We start from the raw sequence: 21,143 nt of genomic DNA on the forward strand, positions 1-21,143 counted from the left end.
TTCTCACTCTTGATTCCAGATGCTCTTCCAATAAAAGACACTTCGCATCACAAACTATTTAATGAAGGGTCCACAATCATTTCCTGAGCTATTTCTTCTGAGAATCTATTTGCTGAAACTTAGGGCCAGTGTGTGTGTTACTTGTAGTTCTGTGTAACTCTTGCCCAACTTTTTTATTTAATAAACAAAATAAGAGGAAGGACGGGAAAGGATGCTTAATTCCCTTCCCACTGGGCATTTTATTTCTCAAAATTTCTCAACAAACTCCTTTTTCCCTACAGCATAAGAGAGAGATGCACAAACAGATGGAGATTTTGAAAGGAAAACAGCCAGTAGGGAAGGGGTTAAGTACCCCTTCCCTACCCACCCTCTGCTTCTGTTTACAATACCCAGTAACAGCTTCTCATTAAATTGTTTCTGTTGCCAGTTTTATTTGTGATTACTGTTAATTTTATGATGCCAATTGGTTTATTTTGTTTCAAATTTTTATTGTTAATAGTGATTTTAATGCTATTGTTTGCTGCTCTGGTATTCTTGACTGTAGGGTTGTTGGCATCTGTCTGTCTCAAGAGACAATGGAGTGTGGGGGTGAAGTCAAACTGCTGCACTAGCAGCACTAAAATGACTCCCACCAGAGCTACTACCCCTCCCCTAACACTCCATAAATACCCAACTGACTAAAGGGGGGACTGCAAATAATACAGTAAATAAATAAAAGTCACAGAAAACTTCCACAGATTTATATAATTGCAGGGTTGGAAGGGACCCAAAGGGTCATCTAGTCCAATGCCCTGCATTGCAGGAATCACAGCTAAAGAATCCCTGACAGATGGTTCTATGTACAGGGTAACATGAAACGTGGCCTTCAGTCTGTTGGACTGTACACTGTGGCACTTCTACATCCCCATCTCCCAGATCCACTTTTAATTTAAGTTACTGACCCTCCTCTCATTAGTGTCCTGGAGAGCGAGTGTCAAAACCAAATAATGAAGGGAATTAAAAAGGGGGAGGGGTAAACAACAATGGCATGCTGTATCACTCTCTAGGAACCAACCTTTGTGTCAGCTTGCACTGCCCCACCCACCATATCAGCAGACTCTACTAGCAAATCAGCTCTTGGACCCTGGAGTGATCAAACTGTGATAAGCCACACTTGCCTGTTGCTAGGAAACGGTGCATTGCCAACAGCAACTGTGGTGATATTTTAACCTTCATTTCGCTGTCTGTCTGTTTGAAGGCAGAGAAGTCCTGCTTTCTCTCTCGATGGGCTACTTTCTTTTTGGTCTTGTTATCAGCTGGAGATGGAGAAATAAAACAATAATTCAACCAGGGTCCAACATGAACACTGGGTGACACTGTATAGAAACAGGAATAAGCACACATACATTATGCCATTCTCATAAAATAAAAACTCTTGAAGTTATGTGCGCAATCACTGCCAACTGCAATCAACAGCACAGGAAGAATCTCATGCACCTATATGAAGATCCATTCATCTGCTTACAAGATTTTGGGGTTATTTAGCTCCTAACACCTGAATAATTACAAGCATTTAAGTTCAAGTCAGAGTGTGAAGAAACTTATGACTCTATTTTCATGCTGGGCTGAGAACATAAAAATCAGCCAAAAGACTTCCTGTATCAGCACAAAGGGACACCTTGTGCCAGAAGTAATCAGTGCTGCTCTATAAGCAGCACTGTAATGTCCTTATACATTGCACAATAACTCTGCAATGGAAGTATTCTGGGAAAGAGTTGATGTGAAAAAAACAACCCACAGATCCTGAAGATCATCAGGAGTGGATTTATTGCTCTCATACTTATAAATATTTAGTGCGAACAAGGAAACTGTATCAGGTTAGGTGAATTTAATAGATTTTAAGAACCAAGTGGAGGAAAGTTGGCTCTGCTGCCTTGTGCAAGCTATTAGATTAACTGTGAAACTAGTAGAAGTGCCTACAGCAGCAGTTAAATGCCTAGCCGGGACTGAGATATTTACAGCAATATAGGAATGCTATATAGGAATACAGTAGCCAAGTATTGTAAAAGTCCTACGATTTTATTGTTTTAAAACATTGGCATCCATTGATAGACAATGGGGTGCACCTCAGGGAGGTGAAGCCAAACTGCTGCATTAGCAGCACCAAAGTGACCTCCCTGGGGCGCAAGCTTAAATAGTGCGTATGGAGGTCCTGGGCTGCCCATACAACAAGACCTCCTCCCCTTTCAGCCTCACTGATGTGATACAAAGGAAAGAAAAGCAATGTGCTTGGCAACAGGATTTGCCAGAAGGAGGCATACAAGGTGCCATCCAACCATCTTAGGGACTCCACTCTGGATTTGTGAAGCATTTCTTCTCCCAAAGAGATCCTGCAAGGCAGTGGAGGTTTAGGATCAGTGTTTTCTTTCTCCTAGATGGACTACCTTCCCATCTTGGTGAGCCCCATCTGCCCCTCACTTTCCTCTACAGCATGTACAGAAAATGCATTCTTGACCGTTGGACCTACTATTGGTCTTGTCTGTTCAATCCACCAGAGGCTGTCTTCATATGCAGGGATGTCCCTAACTTATTGAGGGTTTGAGACCCATTGGCTACCCTCACCTGGTTTAGCCACAAGTCGAAGCCTTTTCATGGTGTTGCTGTCACATGCTGACAGCTTTTAGGAGCCACAGGTGAGAATTGAGTGCAGGATGAGGACCAAAGATGGACAAACTACCTCAGAAGGAGCATGACATGTCCCCCACCAGAGGCACTACCTCTCCCCTAACACCCCATAGGAAATGAAGAATGAACCAAATAGGAAATGAATAAAGTTGTTAACGGGCAAATGTTTAAAAATTAAAATAGTTACAGAATAATTGCTTTCTCTTTATGGTAATATCAAACCTAACATATTTGCAAGTGGAAACCCATGGTAATTCACAGAAGGGTTTCCATCTCTTCCTGCATCCTACACACAAAGGAATTATGTATCATACAGATAGTGAAGTTCCATTTATGCTTTTTCCACTCCCCCTGTAAAGAGTTCCACTGAATGATTGGAACTCAGATATAGCAAATAAGCAATTCCTCTCCTTATACCCTCACTTCTTCCTTCCTTTTTAAAGTTACAGTGGGGTGAGGGACAAGAGATCATGCCAATAAGACTGAACCTGCTTCGCACCCACCCCCTTTTCTTCCAAGGGGAATGGGCAAAAGATGGAAGAGGAGTGATGGATCTCTTGTCTTATTTCATCATTCTTTATTAAGGGAAATGTCTGTAAAAATAACACAAAATTATATATGCTAAAAAGATAACACCCAATGTGATTATATTTAAAAACACTACAATATCTAGCCACAGTATACACACAGTGCATGCAAATTAAAACAGTCAGTTTAAACAATACTTAACATCCAGTACAATAAAATACACACAAAAATATAAAGAAAAAAAACATCAAAATATCACAATCATAGGAAAACTTACTAAATGCTGTTTGGTACTTTCCTACCACTGCTTACCTAAACAGATTAAAATGTAATCTACCCAACAGGGTATATATCTGGTTATCCCCTAAACCAGCTGTCTCTAACTAAATTAAATTTTAAAAGACCAAATTAAAACTCCACTGTTTTAAAGCAAGTTTTAGGTTTTATTACAAACAGATGTATGCTTAAAAAGTGATAAAGCAAAAGGAGAGATATTCTGTGCTTTTCCCAAGTAATGGTTTTCATGTGATAATGATGTTTTGAGTACTAACGGTTTTTATTATTTATAATCGTGTACACGGTTTCTTATAGTGAGTTTTAATGCTGTCTAGAGTATAGGGATGGAGGATAAGTTCAACTAGTCAGCATTTTCAGCAAAGTGACACAATTTACTACTCCAGGAGTAATATACGGAATGCAGCATAATTATTCTTTAGATTTTGTATGTCTCTGACTTTGGCAAAGCGGTTTTTGGCTCAAGAAAAACATCAAAATGCATTAGAAACAAAAAAGGCGTATTTTAGGATAAAATAGAAATGTAGGTTCACATTTACCGGTAAATAAAAAAATTATGCAGATTCATGTAGAAATGGGCTGGAATAGACTTATGCAAAATTGACACAGATCAGATATCCATTAATGTGTTCACCCCAATTCAAGGGTTTACACTGTATACATTGGCTTTGTGTATATTACAGTTAAATGCTGTAGTATTCCTTTAAATATAATTTTTAGCACTGAGTTTTTTCTTTTCATAGTGTGTAATTCTGTATTATTTTTACAGGCACTTTCCTTCATTTACTTGAAGTGTGATAGGAACTATATATTGGGCAACTGCCCCATTTTGGTGCTGTATTTTTCTAATGTTGTTATTGATTCTCTCTATTTGTGTTTCTGAATCTTTCTCCTTCCTATGCTGCGGATAGATTCTTCTTCCCCCAAATAATTGAAGGTTGTTTAAAAGAGAGATTGCTGTTTGGGTGTTTACACTCACTCCACCTTTGCCTCTAGTAATGAGACTTTGGAGTTGTTTCAAATACCTGCAAAATTCGTTTCACCAGAGGTAACAGTGCAACAACACTCTTGTCTGTCTCTAACCTATAGTATAGCAGTTTGGAAGAGATTGTTAAGACTGCTGAGTGGAGCACTATTCACCCCAGAGAATGCCTGTCAGAAGTACAATGTTCTGATAGGCTAAAAGAAAATGTTGGAAAAGACTGCCTGTCACAACAGAGGGGTCTGTGGATGACAAGCACCTTTAATTGGAGTGAAGTTCCAATTCAACTTCATAGATCTTAAGCAATTTATCTCAAAAAATAAACAAGATAGGGAACTTTATTTGAAGGAAGGCTCCAAACTATTTTGAGGGGGGAAATCATGGGGATTAATACTCACTGTACAGATCTGTTTCATCTAGAATCTCAGATTTGATGATCTCTTCAATTACATCTTCCAATGTAACAATGCCCAAGACTTCATAAAAAGGATCCCCTTCCCCTTCATTGTTCACCCGCTGCACTATTGCCAAGTGAGATTTACCTGCACAGAGTAGTAGACCAAGAAATTAGAAATTATAGCAGAATCACTAGCCAGCCGCTGTCAAAATGACATGGATGGATCCTGCAATGAAACAGCAGATAGTTAAAGGGATACTGTCAATCTAAAAAGCAATTATATCTGAAAGTTCATAATGATTATTAGAATCAGCATAAAGCTGTTTACAGGTAGAACATGTATGCAGTTGGTCCAAAAATTACAACAGGTGATATTTATAAAAACTCAACCATTCTACGACAACCTTGTATTGGGTTAAGCCTCCAGGCTGTCAGCTGGGAAGAGCCCTAGCCAGGGGTGAAATACTGGCCCTTGGACTAGCAGGTCTTGACACAGTGGCAATGGCCATCGGCCAGGCGTAGTCATAGTCACCTGGTCCAGAAATCATGGATTCCATGGCCAATGGGGGCCACCAGAATCACCTCAATTATGAGTCTCTGACCCTTCTTCACCATTTGTTGGAACTCACAAAATGGCTGGGAGGCATATAGTAGGCTAGCTAGTGAAATGGATTTTAAGACATCTGTTCCCCTGGGTAGACATGAGAAAGACCTGCAGCTGAGTATTTTCAGGTGTAGCAAAGAGAACCACCACTGACTGTATGCCCCAAACTATCCAGCAGCATCTAAAATGCCCTCAGATTCTGCTGCCACTGTGCTTCATTTATGATTGTGCAACTCAACCAATCTGCCATGGTGTACTTCAGGCCTGCTAACTGTCCAGCTTTCAAAAAAAGCAGGTTGTATTCAGCACAATTGAAAAGGTTTTTTGCCTCAGTGACCAAGTCCCACCGGTTCGTTTACATATGCTTTTGCCAATGTTTTGTCTGTGTGAACCAGCAAGTACATGCCCCTGATCTCCAACATCAAGAGACTTAGACTGAGCTTAACTGCACAAAGTTCACCAAATTCCAAGACACTGATATTCAGCTGGGACTTTTCCACATTTCCTGAACCACTTGACAGTTGATGTGAGCACCCACCCCATCCGTAAACAGAAGGGAATGAACAATAGTCAGAATCTCACACACACTCCCTAACACCATAGCCAACAAAGATGAGAAACAGAGGGTAATCCAAGAAAAAGCTCATGAAAGGAGAGTAAAAGTGATGGTAATACATGGGGCAGCTGAGTACCCAAGAGGACCCTAACTTGTCTTTGACCACAGGCAGGTTCAGACTAGGGAAGAGGCAAAAAGATTTCTGGGCCAAGTCCAGCAGGAGGAGTCATCCTCATTTACTGCCAACAGGTAAATTTCCAATTTGCTTTGGGAAATTTTCTGATGGCCCCTGTGATCTGGATTAGCATGTTTATTTTACTTGTATTTAGTAAATATTGTCCCTGACAAATATAGGTAGAAATCTTGAATCTGCCAAGCTTGACTAATATTGCATTTCCAATCACAATCTATTCATCATCACTAATGAACTTATGAAATAGAAAATGTTTCACTTCACCTCACTGACTAGTTAAGATTATAATTATTCCTAGTTTACTGACATTCCACATTAGCAAACACCAGATGTATTGTATTATACTGTTCATTTGCAAACAGATGAATTCAATCATATGCAGAATTAAAAGAAGTGCAATAACTTATTTTAACACAGGCAAGTGACAGCCAGTATACTGTCAACTACCATAATTGAACAAATAAGCTTAGATATACCACTCTCAGACATTTTTTGTTAACCTATTTTTTATACTTCAAATGAATCCATTGATTATACAAATGGTAGGAATTTTAATGCCACAGTTTTACAAGGGAGATCTTTATTACAACATAGAATCATATAATTGCAGAGTTGGAAGGGACCATAAGGGTCATCCAGTCCAACCCTCTGCAATGCATGACTCTTTTGCCCAATGTGGGGCTCAAAGCCATGATCCTGAGTCTCGGGCTCTACTGATTGAGCTATCTTAGCTGTCAATGATCACTGGTAAACCAAAGTCAATCGAAAGCTTATTAACCATGCAGCAAATTACACTAAACTATAGTGTCAGAGAGTTCACTAAAGAACAGTTAAACTACCAATTAAAATCTAGCTAGTCTCACTTCAGATGAGTCATTTCCTAGATATTAAAGGACTTTAAAAGAAACAAACAAACAAAACATCTGCACATCATTGTGTAAACAATTGCAGAGTTGTAAGGCTGTAATCATGCAGATACTTAACTAAGGAGTAAGTCTCACTGAACTCTGGTACTTCTGAGAAAATACCCATAGTCTGGGAAGTAATCAAAACAGTCTGATTGACTTTTATTAAATTCATTTGTAGACAATAGGAAATTGGTGGAAGAAGCTGAGATTTACTAAACTAACAAGCATTCAAAGTATTCCATCCAAACTCACTCATGGTCAAAGAATGAAGCTATCTTGGAAAAATAGACCAGGGAGGGGACCCTAACAACTGACATGAACACTGCATCAGGTCAAACCAATTCAGCTTGGTAAGCTTCACATCTGCTTTCCCAGGGACCTAACATAATCAGTTAAAAACAAATTCTTTGTGAATGCTGTCTGTCGAAAGCTAAATACTTTTGCTATTCCCAGCTTGTGATCATTTAAAAGGAATTTTCCAAAGCAAGGTCTAATATTAGACTCAAAATGAAGTTTCCATTCCACTTACGCGATATTCTCACCAAAGTAACTACTACATAATCTGATTGTCTTGGAGCTACTCGTTTAGATGCAGATGGACATACTTCAAATACCAACTCCACAGCACCAGCAAGACTTATCTTGAAGAGACCTTGTTTTACAATGAAGATCATTATTAGAACAATGATTTGTATTTTTAATTATGCACATGCTAATAAACAGTTCCGAAGTATGGAGGATGGACAAATTACTTCCTTGCTCAATTATAATATTACCAATCTACATTTCAAGTATTGGAAGTTCTAATCAAAGTCTGTTATGTGACTGTAGATGTAATTTTTACTTGCCTGATCATATACCACCAAAGTCAGAAAATATTTTACCAACAGAAGACTATAAATGACAGGTGTGGTGGTTTTGAATATCATCTGTATTTTGGTTTTTACATGGCTATATAATATATAATATGTAAAGTAAGTACTGTATGTCAGACAAGCTCCATTAAGTTTAACCATATGAACCAACCTTAGCCTGCTAGATAGGCAAATAAATATACAAAAGACATGCATTGAAAACCAAGGGAAAAGGAGAGGCAAATGTACAAATGAGTGTCATATGGATAATTTATTTGTTAGAATGCAAATGCCACAAAGTGTTTTCACAAATATTTCTTCAAGAACAGATGTTCATGGAAACTGATGTTCAACACAAATCATGCAATGATAATGCAATTCATTACTGTCATGAATTGTGCTCATGAAAAAAAACCTCAACATTCAAAGTAAATGAAACTAATGTTACATAACACATCACTCATTTCATCAAAAGATCAACAGAACATGCAAATCCTTTATTATAAACAATACATTTACATTTGCCTTCGAATATAACGTAACTGTAATTTGCATTCTAATAAATTATCCACACATTTTGAAGTTTGTCATATTGCTTTCTATTAACACTCTCTGAGGTCTGCCTCCCTCTTCCTTTTAGTGTTGAACTTCTTTCCTTCTAATTTTTACATAAACCAACAAAGCTTTCCTGCAATAACATAAGGGGGAAAGTAATGTGGGTCCATAGATCTTCACAATATTAAAGGAATCTTCAACAGGTCATCTACATTAATCAATCATAATTATCATTTTGATGCTAGATAAAAAGCTGTTCACCACTGTTAATCACCAAGCAAGGACAGCTGCGTATTATTGCCTTGCAAGTGGTTGGACTAGATGATCCTCAGGATACCCTACAACTCTACAATTCTATGAAGTCAGCTTCAAATCTTTGCAAGTTCTGAATACTTGTCAAATGTAGGTTTGGCTGACTATAGATTCACTGGCTACCAAAATGTCTGGATGTAGCCACGCAAAGTATGCCAGCAATCACCAGTACTTGATATATGTTCCACTAGACAAAGCCATCAATTTAACTCCTGCATTACATGCTATAAACAACAGTGAGACAAATGGAATTCGATGCTACTTTATTTGTAATGCTTAATAACAGTGCATTGAACAGTACAGTACGGCACAAAACGATGGATATTGTTCCAGTGGATAAAGTTACCACTGCAATGGATCTTTAGCAGTGTTTAAAACAGTGTTTTGCCAGCCACAGCAAAAGGGATTTGTCTCTTTCCCTACTGGTCTTTGTACTGAATTTAAAATATAGCCTGAATTTTCAAGAACTACAGCAGAGTAGAGTCAATGATCAGTACCAGTTGTTGCACCCAGGATGTTATCCTAATTGAAACATCTGTAGAACTTTAGCGCAAATTAAGAACTCTCTATCACACTGCCTATAAACTTTAGCATCCATTTCTGGACAGCTGTCCTGTTTGCCAGGACACAGGCCTGATATTTGTTTCATCATTTCTTTTGAGTTCAGGCTGAAGAGTCACTTTGGTGTTTCATGAACCACATCTCTGGCAGACAGACCATGTAAAATTTCTTTCCTCTGCCTTTCCTTCTCTTGCCATATTTCTTGAGTGATGAGTTGTGATCCTCAAGTCAGACACTTTGCTGGAAAAAAGCACAGAGAATGTTAAGTGACAAAGAACAGTAGATATCATCTCACATACTCCTAAAAAGTAAGGAAAAACCAAAGATGTCAACATGACAGCAAGTAGATGAACCCAAGGGACACCTTCTGCAACTCATATGCGTACTTGTCCTCATGGACGGAGATGGAAGAAGCATGGCTGGTGGGGGGGGATGCATGCAAAGCATGAGGTGAAAGTGGAAGAACAAGGCAAGGAGATCCAAGTAGAAAAGAAACTCAGCTTTTTGAAGAAACAAATTGTGAGAGTATACCAATGAGACACAAAAACAAGTAGGATAAATGTGGAATTATCGTTATTCTGATTCCGATATCATCTGATATCATATTGTGATATCATTATGATTCCTCCCTCCCTTCCTCTCCTTTAATTATTTCATCCCAAAGCCAGGTATTATATGTGGTCAAATGTCCCTTTCCGACTGAACTGCCAAAATGGCAGTTCATGACAAATATAGAAGGTAAAACAGCACAACATAGTTTTGCTTACCAGGAGTTAAATATCATCAGCAGTGCTGTCTCTTGTGCTGGCCTTCTCTGTCTTGTTGCCACATGTAAAGAAGTGCAATGCTAGCTGTCCAGGTCTTAGGGTTCTGATCTCTCAGGAACATCAAAGAGGTAGGTTCTTTGAAGAAATGGTCTCCATGCTTACACTAAAAAGATGCTCAGAAAAAGTATTTGTACTTGGCTTCAGAAGTTACAATGATGGCTGTCCCCGGTGGCTATGCAGTGGTACACAGTACTTTCAATGCTCATGCTTATACAGTTTCTATGAACTTGCAGACAAAATTAGTATATCATAGTCTAGAAGAAGCTAGGAACCTTTCTAAAGAGGAACTGTTGCCTGTTGCATTGTTACAGGGGAGAGCCTTCGGGAACCATCAAGGACATGCTTTGCCCACCCACCTCCAACCAAGCAGAGCCAGCACAGCCATTACCGGTAGGCAGGGTGAGGCACCAATGCCACCAGCACCAATTTTGGGCAAGATTACATCCACTTGGGGAGAGATCTCACCTAAAATGCCATGATCTTGCCTCAAATTGGTGCCACCTGACAGAGCACACAGCAGCAGTGTTGTAGCAGGCATGGTGGTGGTGGGAGTAGTGACAGTCACAGCAGCAGTTCCCATTTCACCTGAAACAGCAAAACAGGATGCGCTCCCCCTGCATCCTTCAGTATTCTTGCTTTCTTTTAATATTTTTGTAGGCAATGTTCAAATTCAAATTCAAATTTATTGCTGCTATAAGCCCATAAAAACATAAAATATGGAATATATGACATAAAGTATGGAATATATGACATAAAGTTCTTTGCCTTTTGGGCAGGAACACGGGTGTGTTTGGTATTTGGTTTTTAATACTGTTGAAATGTTTTGAATTTGTATCATTTGTATTGTGCCACACAGCAGTAGCACAATGACTCCCCTTGTGACATTCCCAAATCCTACACACACAGTAGTCCCAGCCTTCATTACCTTCCCTCGGGAGACTGTAATACTTCATGGACTGCATCTCCCCATATGAACCAACCCAGACCCAGGTCATCATCTGAGACCAGGGGTAGGCAACCTAAGGCCCAGGGGCCAGATGCAGTCCATTCACCTTCTCAATCCAGCCTGCGAACAGTCCGGGAATCAGCGTGTTTTTAAATAAATAGAATGTGTGCTTTTATTTAAAATGCATCTCTGGGTTATTTGTGGGGCATAGGAATTCATTCACTATTATTTTTTCAAAATATAGTCCAGCCCACCACATGGTCTGAGGGACAGTGGCAGGCCCACGGCTGAAAAAGGTGCTGACCCCTGTCTGAGACTTTTCATCGTGTGCCTCCTCCACAAGAGGTCTGGAGGGTTGCAACACCTTCTTTAGTGAGGGAAGGGGAAGGGACTGACTATTGACGAGAGTGGGCAAATAATTCAAAGTGTTCCGTGCCCTTGTCCTTCTAGCCAGACAATGGGAAAGGGCAAGTATCAGATATGGAGCAAGAAGTAGGAGGGAAATGAAAAAACCCAAGGTTTGTTGGTTGTTTGGGGGGCAACTTGTGGTTTATGTGTGGTGTGTTTGCAGAATACAATATGTAACCTTTGGTTTGGTATGATGTGCAAACCAAGTCACAGTCACTGTTTCATATAAAGAAAGACCTACAGATTTCTGCTCCATAAGAAGTGATCAGAAAAAAACAAAGTACAACCAGTCTGGCAAGACAGGTATAGGAGAGGGTTGCATTTGCATTTGTATTAATGTATATGAAATTATTGGAACTATTAATAAAGCAGAAACAGCTAAGATAGAATTCAGAATGACATTCATACATACATTAGTGGAGACACACACTAACTCCAGGAAAATACAGAAGGCTGTTGTTGTTGTTTAGTTGTGTCCAACTCTTTGTGACCCCATGGACCAGAGCACGCCAGGCACCCCCCTCTTCCACTGCCTCCTGCAGTTTGGTCAGATTCATATTAGTAGATTCAAGAACACTGTCCAACCATCGCGTCCTCTGTCGTCCCCTTCTCCTTGTGCCCTCCATCTTTCCCAACATCAGGGTCTTTTCCAGGGAGTCTTCTCTTCTCATGAGGTGGCCAAAGTATTGGAGCCTCAGCTTAAGGATCCGTCCTTCCAGTGAGCACTCAGGGCTGATTTCCTTCAGAATGGATAGGTTTGATCTTCTTGTAGTCTATGGGACTCTGAAGAGTCTCCTCCAGCACCATAATTCGAAAGCATCAATTCTTCGGCAATCAGCCTTCTTTATGGTCCAGCTCTCACTTCCATACATCACTACTGGGAAAACCATAGCTTTAACTATACTGTACGGACCTTTGTTGGCAAGGTGATGTCTCTGCTTTTTAAGATGCTGTCTAGGTTTGTCATTGCTTTTCTCCCAAGAAGCAGGCGTCTTTTAATTTCGTGACTGCTGTCGCCATCTGCAGTGATTATGGAGCCCAAGAAAGTAAAATCTCTCACTGCCTCACTGAGGTGATGGGACCAGTGGCCATGATCTTAGTTTTTTGATGTTGAGCTTCAGACCATATTTTGCGCTCTCTTCTTCCACCCTCATTAAAAGGTTCTTTAATTCCTCCTCACTTTCTGCCATCAAAGTTGTGTCATCAGCATATCTGAGGTTGTTGATATTTCCTCTGGCAATCTTAATTCCGTCTTGGGATTCATCCAGTCCAGCCTTTCACATAATGAATTCTGCATATAAGTTAAATAAGCAGGGAGACAATATACAGCCATGTCGTACTCTTTTCCCAATTTTGAACCAATCAGTTGTTCCATATCCAGTTCTAACTGTAGCTTCTTATCCCACATATAGATTTCTCAGGAGACAGATGAGGTGATCAGGCACTCCCATTTCTTTAAGAACTTGCCATAGTTTGCTGTGGTCAACACAGTCAAAGGCTTTTGCGTAGTCAATGAAGCAGAAGTAGATGTTTTTCTGGAACTCTCTAGCTTTCTCCATAATCCAGCGCATGTTTGCAATTTGGTCTCTGGTTCCTCTGCCCCTTCGAAATCCAGCTTGCACTTCTGGGAGTTCTCGGTCCACATACTGCTTAAGCCTGCCTTGTAGAATTTTAAGCATAACCTTGCTAGCGTGTGAAATGAACGCAATTGTGCGGTAGTTGGAGCATTTTTTGGCACTGCCATTCTTTGGGATTGGGATGTAGATTCGTCTTCTCCAATCCTCTGGCGACTGCTGAGTTTTCCAAACTTGCTGGCTATTACTACTGCTCTAATCTTCCCACATGGCCTTCAATTTCCAAGATAAATTAAATTGTTTGGTAAATTCCGAAAAGATGCATTTCCCCCCACTGGGGATTTACATGTTAGTACTTCCATATTTGTACAAGTTGTTCTTCACTTATCAGCCATCAATTTACCAACTGAAACAAAGCTAAAAATCAAGACCATCACCAGTAGAGGGAGCAGGAAGCTTTCTTTTGATTTTCTCAATACAAAAAAAGTGTTGTAAGGTCTAAACCTGACATCAGGAACTTGAATTAAATGTAAGTCCAACAACAATTAGAATACTACATGTTCAAAACTTTAGCTACAAATAAAAGCAAATTAAATAAGGAAGTGTTTATCAACAACTGAAAACAACCAAGCGCTGGATTCCAACTGTGTATCTGGTCAAGGATAACCAAAATACAGTTAATCAGAGGACCACTAAACAACAAATATACTGTATATTCTGGCGTATAAGACAACTTTTTAATCCAGGAAAATCTTCTCAAAAGTTGGGGGTCATCTTATACGCCGGGTGGAGAATCTGAGATCAAGTATATCTCAAACTCTATATTTTAACTGGAAATTTGGGGGTTGTCTTATATGCCCAGTTGTTTTATACGCCGGAAAATACAGTACTACTGTTTTGGTAAATGTAAAACTAACAATCTAAATGGAGAAAGAGGAAATAATCAGATGTATACGTATATAAAGAAATTGTCACCTATGTCTCAAAACTACTCAGCATATTCATTTAATATGGTTACATTTTTCTACTCTTCATATATGATGGTGGTGATTTAGAATACTGTAGAGCTGGGAAAAGGTCATAAAATAGCAACCAAAATTGCTATTTCCCTACAAAATTGGAATTCCCCTACAAGGAAAGGTTGTAACATTTGGGACCTTTTAGTTTAGGAAAAAGGCAAATAAAGAGAGACATGACAGAGATGTATAAAATTCTGCATTATGTAGAATTCATTTCTACAAAGTGTAGGGACAATCACCAAATTGGATAGCTTTAAAAGCAGATTAGACAAATTCATGGGTGATGAAACTATATCAGGCTACTAGCCACTGGTTATGTTCTACCTCCACTGTTGGAGGTTTATGCCTCTGAATACCTAGGACTGTTGGTGGATTCTTTTAGAAATAGAAATGGGAGCAGAAATTGCCATAATTGCTTGTTTGGAGGTCAGGAATTGAAATCTCTCAAGCAAATACAAGCAATATTCACTACTTTACTATTTTTTATCTGCAAGCATGTAAATAATATGATTTTCTGCATTATCTTTTAAATTTCTTGTCCACTGAGCTGTATTTATATTTATTCCATAATTGATTCCACAATTAATTACATCAGTTTAGGCCACAGCAGATAGGAAGATAGACAACATAGGTTTTAGCAGAATCTGAACTGTAGCGGAATGAAAACAACACCAACAGCAATGAACACACGTGCTGCTTTATTGCATCTGTGTATGAATACCAGAGGCTAGGAATCACAAATGGGGAGAGGGCTGTTGCTCTCAGATCCTGCTTGCCAGTTTCTTATAAGCATTTGGTTGGCCACAGTGAGAACAGGATGATGGATTAGATGGGTCAAGGTTAAATGAGCCTTTGGCCTGATCCAGCAGGGCTCCTCTGACATTCATTATGTATTGTTTAATATTTGTCAGTCAAGTCAAGGCATACTGAAGGATTGGTGAGGCAACATCAGTTCCTTAATACGGGTCACACAAACAGGCCAAGTAATTCTAACAAATAGGAAATATTTCTCAAGTTCACAGTGGGGCTATGGTTTATTTCTGCACTAAAAAAGGGATTCAGATTACACAGATAACTATTTTACCTTAGTGTCCCAGCAGAACAAAACACATATTTTCCACTCATATTTTCCCACCACTAGAAAATGTGACAAATATTTCTAACTGTTTCTATAAAAGTAATTGCAAAGTACCCTTGGTCATTTACAGAAATATGAAGACAGAAAGAGAATGTGTTTCCAATTTGTAATTTATTTCTTGAGCTTAGTTATGTGATTGTGAACTTAAATAAATTCTATTATGCCTTACTCAAGTGATTTTGAGGCAAAAGCACAAACAAAATAGTATCAATAATATTTTCCTACTTTGTATCACACAATGGTCAAATTATGAGGAAAGGCAGGAACCCCTAAATAAAATCCACAAGTCCCTACACCTGCTCCTCATTTTTAGCTAGATAATGCCCCCCTGCTGTCTAAAAACAGTAGCTAAGAAGGGCAGGGGCAAAAGTGAAGGTCTGGGGGCTACATCTCTGTAATTTGAGCCTGACATCATACCCTGTTAGCCAGAGCTTTCCAAACTTTTCATGTTCGTGACACATTTTTTTTCCACGACACGGTAATTCAGTTTTACTAGCAAACCAGAGGTTAAACTAACCCATTTCCAGCCCTGGGAGGAGCGTTTTCATTACACACCTACACACTGCAGCAGATACACTAACGTGTTGGAAAGCTTCGCTGTTAGCAATGCAATTTCCTCCTCCTCTGGAACTCAGTGGATTTTAAAATTGAAGAGCAGAACTATTAAAATTTTACAGAAAACGAGTCCACATTACTATGTGACAAGGGTTTTCTACTATGTGGCTGCTAGTCATATTACTACAAATGCGGTCAACTTTTCTATCATGCGTTCAAAAGTATCATAAAGGCTGATAACATCACCATATGGTATTCACCATATGAAGTAGTAAGGCTCTGCCATGTTTTCCACACTGTTATCTGTGCTAGTAGCCCATAGCTGGTGATATCCTACATTATTCATGCTCAAAAGCCGATCCATTGAATTCAATAGCTCAGGACTTTCAACTGCAAAGAACTCAGTATTCTAACTCCCTACAGCTTCAAATGTTCACCAGTGCCACTGAGAGAAGAGTGAGAGTGTTCCATAAACAGGAAGGAGTGCTCAAATCTGTTCCAATTACCTCTTCCATTGTTTCCTGAGTGCTGGCAATGGTTTGAGAAGTATCATACAAACATTACAGAGAGCCCTGCTATACCAGACAAATGGCCTATCTAGTCCAGCATCCTATTCTCACAGTGGCCAACCAGAACCATTAGCATAGGCTAATGGAAGGAAGCCCTAACAAAAATTAAAAATTGTTCAGGCCTGCCTTATCCATTACATCCTAATCCTTTCAGAGTGATGAATGGAGAATAGGCTTCTGCCATTGCTAGTAAGGCTACTGTTGCAGAGGGATGGTATTCTCTTCCCAGGCTTTCTATTCCCAGACACAAGGCTGAGGCACTATACTAGAAACAGAGCACCAATTACTCAGTGTCTACCGTAACTCTCCTTTCTTGAATTAAGAGTCAACACATAATGACAGCATAATAGAAATAGGTAAGCAGGGTACTTAAATTATTTCTGGTCACATTGAAGTATAACCAAGGAAAGATTATAGATATATGCTTGAAAAACTGAGCAATCAACGTAGTTGAAATGCAGAAGCATAATGCAGAAAATAGTGTTGGATAAAGTTTTAACACCATTTAAAGACAACATTTTACATTCAAGAATGGTTTGAATTTGAGAGAAATAACTACCCACTGGGTTCCTACAAGCTGTTCATGAGAAAGTCTCCTGAACCCTGGGGACAATGCAAGCCACCCATTTTCCATCATTCCCAGAGTATTTAAAGACTTGCATTTTCCCATCTTATTTTGGTTCATCTCCATTTTCCTATAAATAAAGATTCTACATAGGACATCAATCTTTCCATCTTTTCTGGTGCTAACATACACATGCTGGAATGTTTTTCTAGTAAATGATAAGTAGTTTGAGACAAAGGATTATAAGGCCTTGAGCCCAGACAGATAGAGGAGATGGGAGACTTCTCATCTTTCCCAAGAGACAGGTATCTTTTCTCTAGACCAAAAGGTTGTGTTTTGGAAACTAATGTATCTATTTCTGTCATTTCCTTTAGACTTACAGTCTTTGTGGGGTAGATAAGCAAGCCTGACTACACTGTCTGAGAATGGCTCTTGGGGCCCCCAAAAGTATTCTTAATCTAAATATGAGGCTTTCAAAAGGAAAATGTGTGTTGCTTATAAACTCACCACAGTGGAATAATGCTACAATATACAAGTTTTACTCTCAAGGGTCTTATAATCAAGTTTCTGTGGAGGATCAAGTCCTTCTGGACCTCAGTTCAACAGATAATTGATAAGCAACCCAAGAACTAAACAGTGAAGAAACAATGGTAGTTCAAGATTCAGGTAGGTAGCCGTGTTGGTCTAACGCAGTCGAAATATATAAAATATATACAAAAAAATAAAATTAATTGTCCAGTAGTACCTGAAGAAGTGTGCATGCACAAGAAAGCTTATACCAAGAACAAACTTACCGGTAGTTGGTCTCTAAGGTGCTACTGGACAATTTTTTAATATATTTCGAATGGTAGTTCAGTTGGATAGAGCATGGCGCTGATAATGCCAAGGTTGCAGCATATTCCTGCATTGCAGGGGGTCGGAAAAGATGATCCTCAGTGTCTCTTCCAACTCTACAATTCTATGAAGTGTAGACATTCAAGCATATCAACAATGATTATCTACCATCCAGTAGATCCACTCTAACTTATTATCTAAACATTATAGGAAATGCCTATACGAACTGGTGATGCACCTTTATTGATAGGGCAAACCCCAATCTCCTGGATATTCATGTTAAGTTCTTTTGGGAAGACGCTTCTCAGCATCTCACCTCTGTGAGTTATCATGTGGGACATGTGAGAGACCCTTCTTTGTGGTGGATTCTTTAAGTTTATGGAATGCACTCCCCTCTGAGGTAGGGCTGGCACTGTCACCATTCTCATTTTGGCACCAGCTAAAAACATGATTGCTTACTCAAGCATTTCGGAGTTGTTATTAGCTGCTCAGCTTAAATTGGAAACAGAGGCTGTTCTACAGTTCTAACATTAGCATTATTTGTTGATTTTATCTGTTCTCTCCATTATTATTATTAACAACTTCAATGTTGGGTTTTATTGTACCCCACCCCAAGATTATTATGATTAAGGGCATGCAATAAATATGTTTAACTAAATGAATCAATAAAATTTGCTAGAAATAATTCTTTCTGAGGTTTCTGCTTCTTGTACAATTAGCTGTCACACTTAGCTGTAGTATGCACATTGGGACTTAAACAAAATTAGATAAAGTATGGTATGGCCAAAAAAAAAACCACCATCAGAATTTCAATATAGCTAAATATCACTCTTGCACAAGACCTTTGTATTAATTCTTTTCTTAAAAATAATAAAACGGAAATAGATGTTTGCCCTACCACCACCAAAAGCATAAAGCTCCATTTTGTCCATAGTGAAGCATAATAACTAGGAGCTGACAACTTTTGTTCTTGTTTATATCCTAGGAGGGGAAGTGGGTTGTTTTAAGGTGTGTGCACAAAGGCACAGAAAGATCTCACATGAGAATGAAAAAAAGTGATGAAAGGTGGGGGAAACGACCCAAAAACATGGCATGGAAACATTCCATCAAGGACTGTCCATTGGTGTGAATAGGAAACAGTGGAATGCCTATGAAAGATTGAAGATTAAAAGGATTAAGTGTAAATATAATACTAAATAAATGAGTGTGTGGACCACATGCCAATTGTACTTCACATGAATAAAATTTGCTCTACATGACCTGCATCATTGCACAGTAGCAGTCTTGCAGTTTGAACAGCAAAAGTTCCAAAAGGCATTCAAAAAAACAGTTTGTTGTACAGAACGCTATAACCAAGGTGGGGCACTGGAGCACTGATCTGTCATTTGTGCAGGTGTGAGAGAGGCTTTTAAAACTTTGACATATCTGCTTCAATTTAAAGAGTTCATTTTTAGTATAAGTAGCACTCCCCCAAAGTGCTAGTAGTCTAGATTCTACCTACCTCATCTGCCCAGCACTGACAACAATTCTAAGATTTCTCATGCCACAGGGTAGAGATTACCATTATATCCATGGAAACTTGAAGAAGAAAAGTCCCCTTTTAAATACTATGACAGTGAGCATGGGTGGGTGTGGGTAACAGCTTAAGGAAGTTATCCTTTATTTAAGGAAGATGTTTATTGTAAGTAGGTAAAAAGTCTTACTTGACTTGATTCCCACAATTCAGAGATACTAAAAGGGGGGGGGAAATACTTAGGCTTGGTAAGTCAGTTACAGAAATGTGTTTGTTATGAGGGAATAAGTGATTTTGCATTCATTTGTTGGAAGCCCTACCTGGAAGTGTCATTGCCTTACCTATGGAGAAAGATTGGCTATACCTCTAACTGTTCCAGAGATGCAAAATAATGTTCATGTAATATTATTTGGAAATCAAAAATATATAATCTAAAATCTCTTTCTGAACAAAGGATGATAGACAAGAGTATCTGGGGAAACATTGCAGCTTTTCCTTACGGAGGAATTCTTCCAACGAGCAAGCATGCAACTATCCATTCTAAATGACCCTTTAGTATTTCTACTATGCAACTATTAACCTGCTTTTAAAAACAGCTCTAAACTGTATAAATTGACACTGCCTCTCCTTCTGCTCCAATCAATATTGCATTTCAGGAATGAGAACAATTCTATGAATCTTCAGCATTAAGCCAAAAAATGCACCAATATTGATTTGTTCTTTCTATTATATTCCACCATTAATTAATTGCCATGCAAAAAGCTAACTGTTATCCCAGTGTCATCACCATTTGCAACATCTCCTGAGCCAACACTACAAAACTACAAAATTTAGTCTAGAATCCTTTCAGTATTTTACTTTTATCAGCACTGAAACCACACAAATACATAAAACCATTAAAAAAATTTTTTTTACAACTCCAGGAAAGGATTTATGTAAAATAAGAAAAGGAAAAATGTATAAGTAATGTCAGGTTACATGTGCAGAAAACAGTAGCTGATAGCATGTTTCTGGTGGCATCCCACAAGGCGAACTAGAGGAAAAAAGGATTTGTGTTCAAAGTTGGGTGAACCTCTGATATTTGTTAGTTCTCACCTCCAACTCCATCTCACATCATTCTAGACCAGAGCTTTCCAAACCGTGTGCCGTGACACATTAGTGTGTTGGCTGCAGTATGTAGGTGTGCCGTGTCAACACTCTCCACGCTCCTCCCTGAGCTAGAAAGAGAGCAGGCAGATTGTGAGATATTTTGTTATTACAATTTATGTATGTGTCCATATCTCTTATAAGGGGTTAGTTTAACCTCCAGTTTGCTAGTAAAACTGAATTACTGTGTCACAGTGCATGTCTAAAACATGTGTCACCAATGTGAAAAGTTTGAGCAGCTCTTCACTAGATGCAAAGAGCAGCATAGCAGAGGCAAGGAAGTTCAGTTGCACAAGCAGAAACATATGGAAACATCCCGTTTAAAGATAGTGTAACTGAAACTTATGTAGAATATGTTACAAAGCAATATTAGATAATATATGAAGTTTAAAACTGTTTATAATAAAAGCACCCAAGTGTCAAATAAGCAGTTTACCTGTTAACCCCTGAAATTCACACTGACCTTTTTCTTTTCCACTGCTGTTGCAATTTTCCAGCAGTTTAAGTTCATTTGGCTTAATGGCTTCAACATGAAGCTGCAGGTGGAAAAAGTTGCCTGCAAGTTTGTTCCATTCAGAGCAATTTAGGCAGCACTGCTTGCGTCAGGCTCTACCTGTTTTACACCATGGACTCCATGAACA

General features: G+C 38.9%; 1 protein-coding gene across 10 annotated transcripts in view; it reads right to left on the reverse strand.

Moving 5' to 3' along the window:
- Positions 1-21,143, reverse strand: part of CNNM2 (cyclin and CBS domain divalent metal cation transport mediator 2) — a 117,441-nt gene that overhangs the window by 22,408 nt on the left and 73,890 nt on the right. For 6 of the 10 annotated variants that reach the window (XR_004426654.1, XR_004426653.1, XM_033149758.1 and 3 more), the window contains exons 2-3: positions 4,867-5,010; positions 1,158-1,295 (exon numbers count right to left, since the gene is read on the reverse strand). Coding sequence is in view for 6 of the 10 variants with exons in the window: in XM_033149758.1 (XP_033005649.1) it covers positions 1,158-1,295; positions 4,867-5,010 (282 nt within the window). In the remaining 4 variants the exon portion in view is untranslated. Of the gene's footprint in view, positions 1-1,157; positions 1,296-4,866; positions 5,011-9,335; positions 9,649-21,143 lie in introns of those variants that run through there. The other 4 variants (XM_033149759.1, XR_004426655.1, XR_004426656.1 and 1 more) reach the window with 4 other exon arrangements.

The sequence above is a fragment of the Lacerta agilis genome, chromosome 5 (genome assembly GCF_009819535.1).
Source record: "Lacerta agilis isolate rLacAgi1 chromosome 5, rLacAgi1.pri, whole genome shotgun sequence".
NCBI classification, from domain to species: Eukaryota; Metazoa; Chordata; class Lepidosauria; order Squamata; family Lacertidae; genus Lacerta; species Lacerta agilis.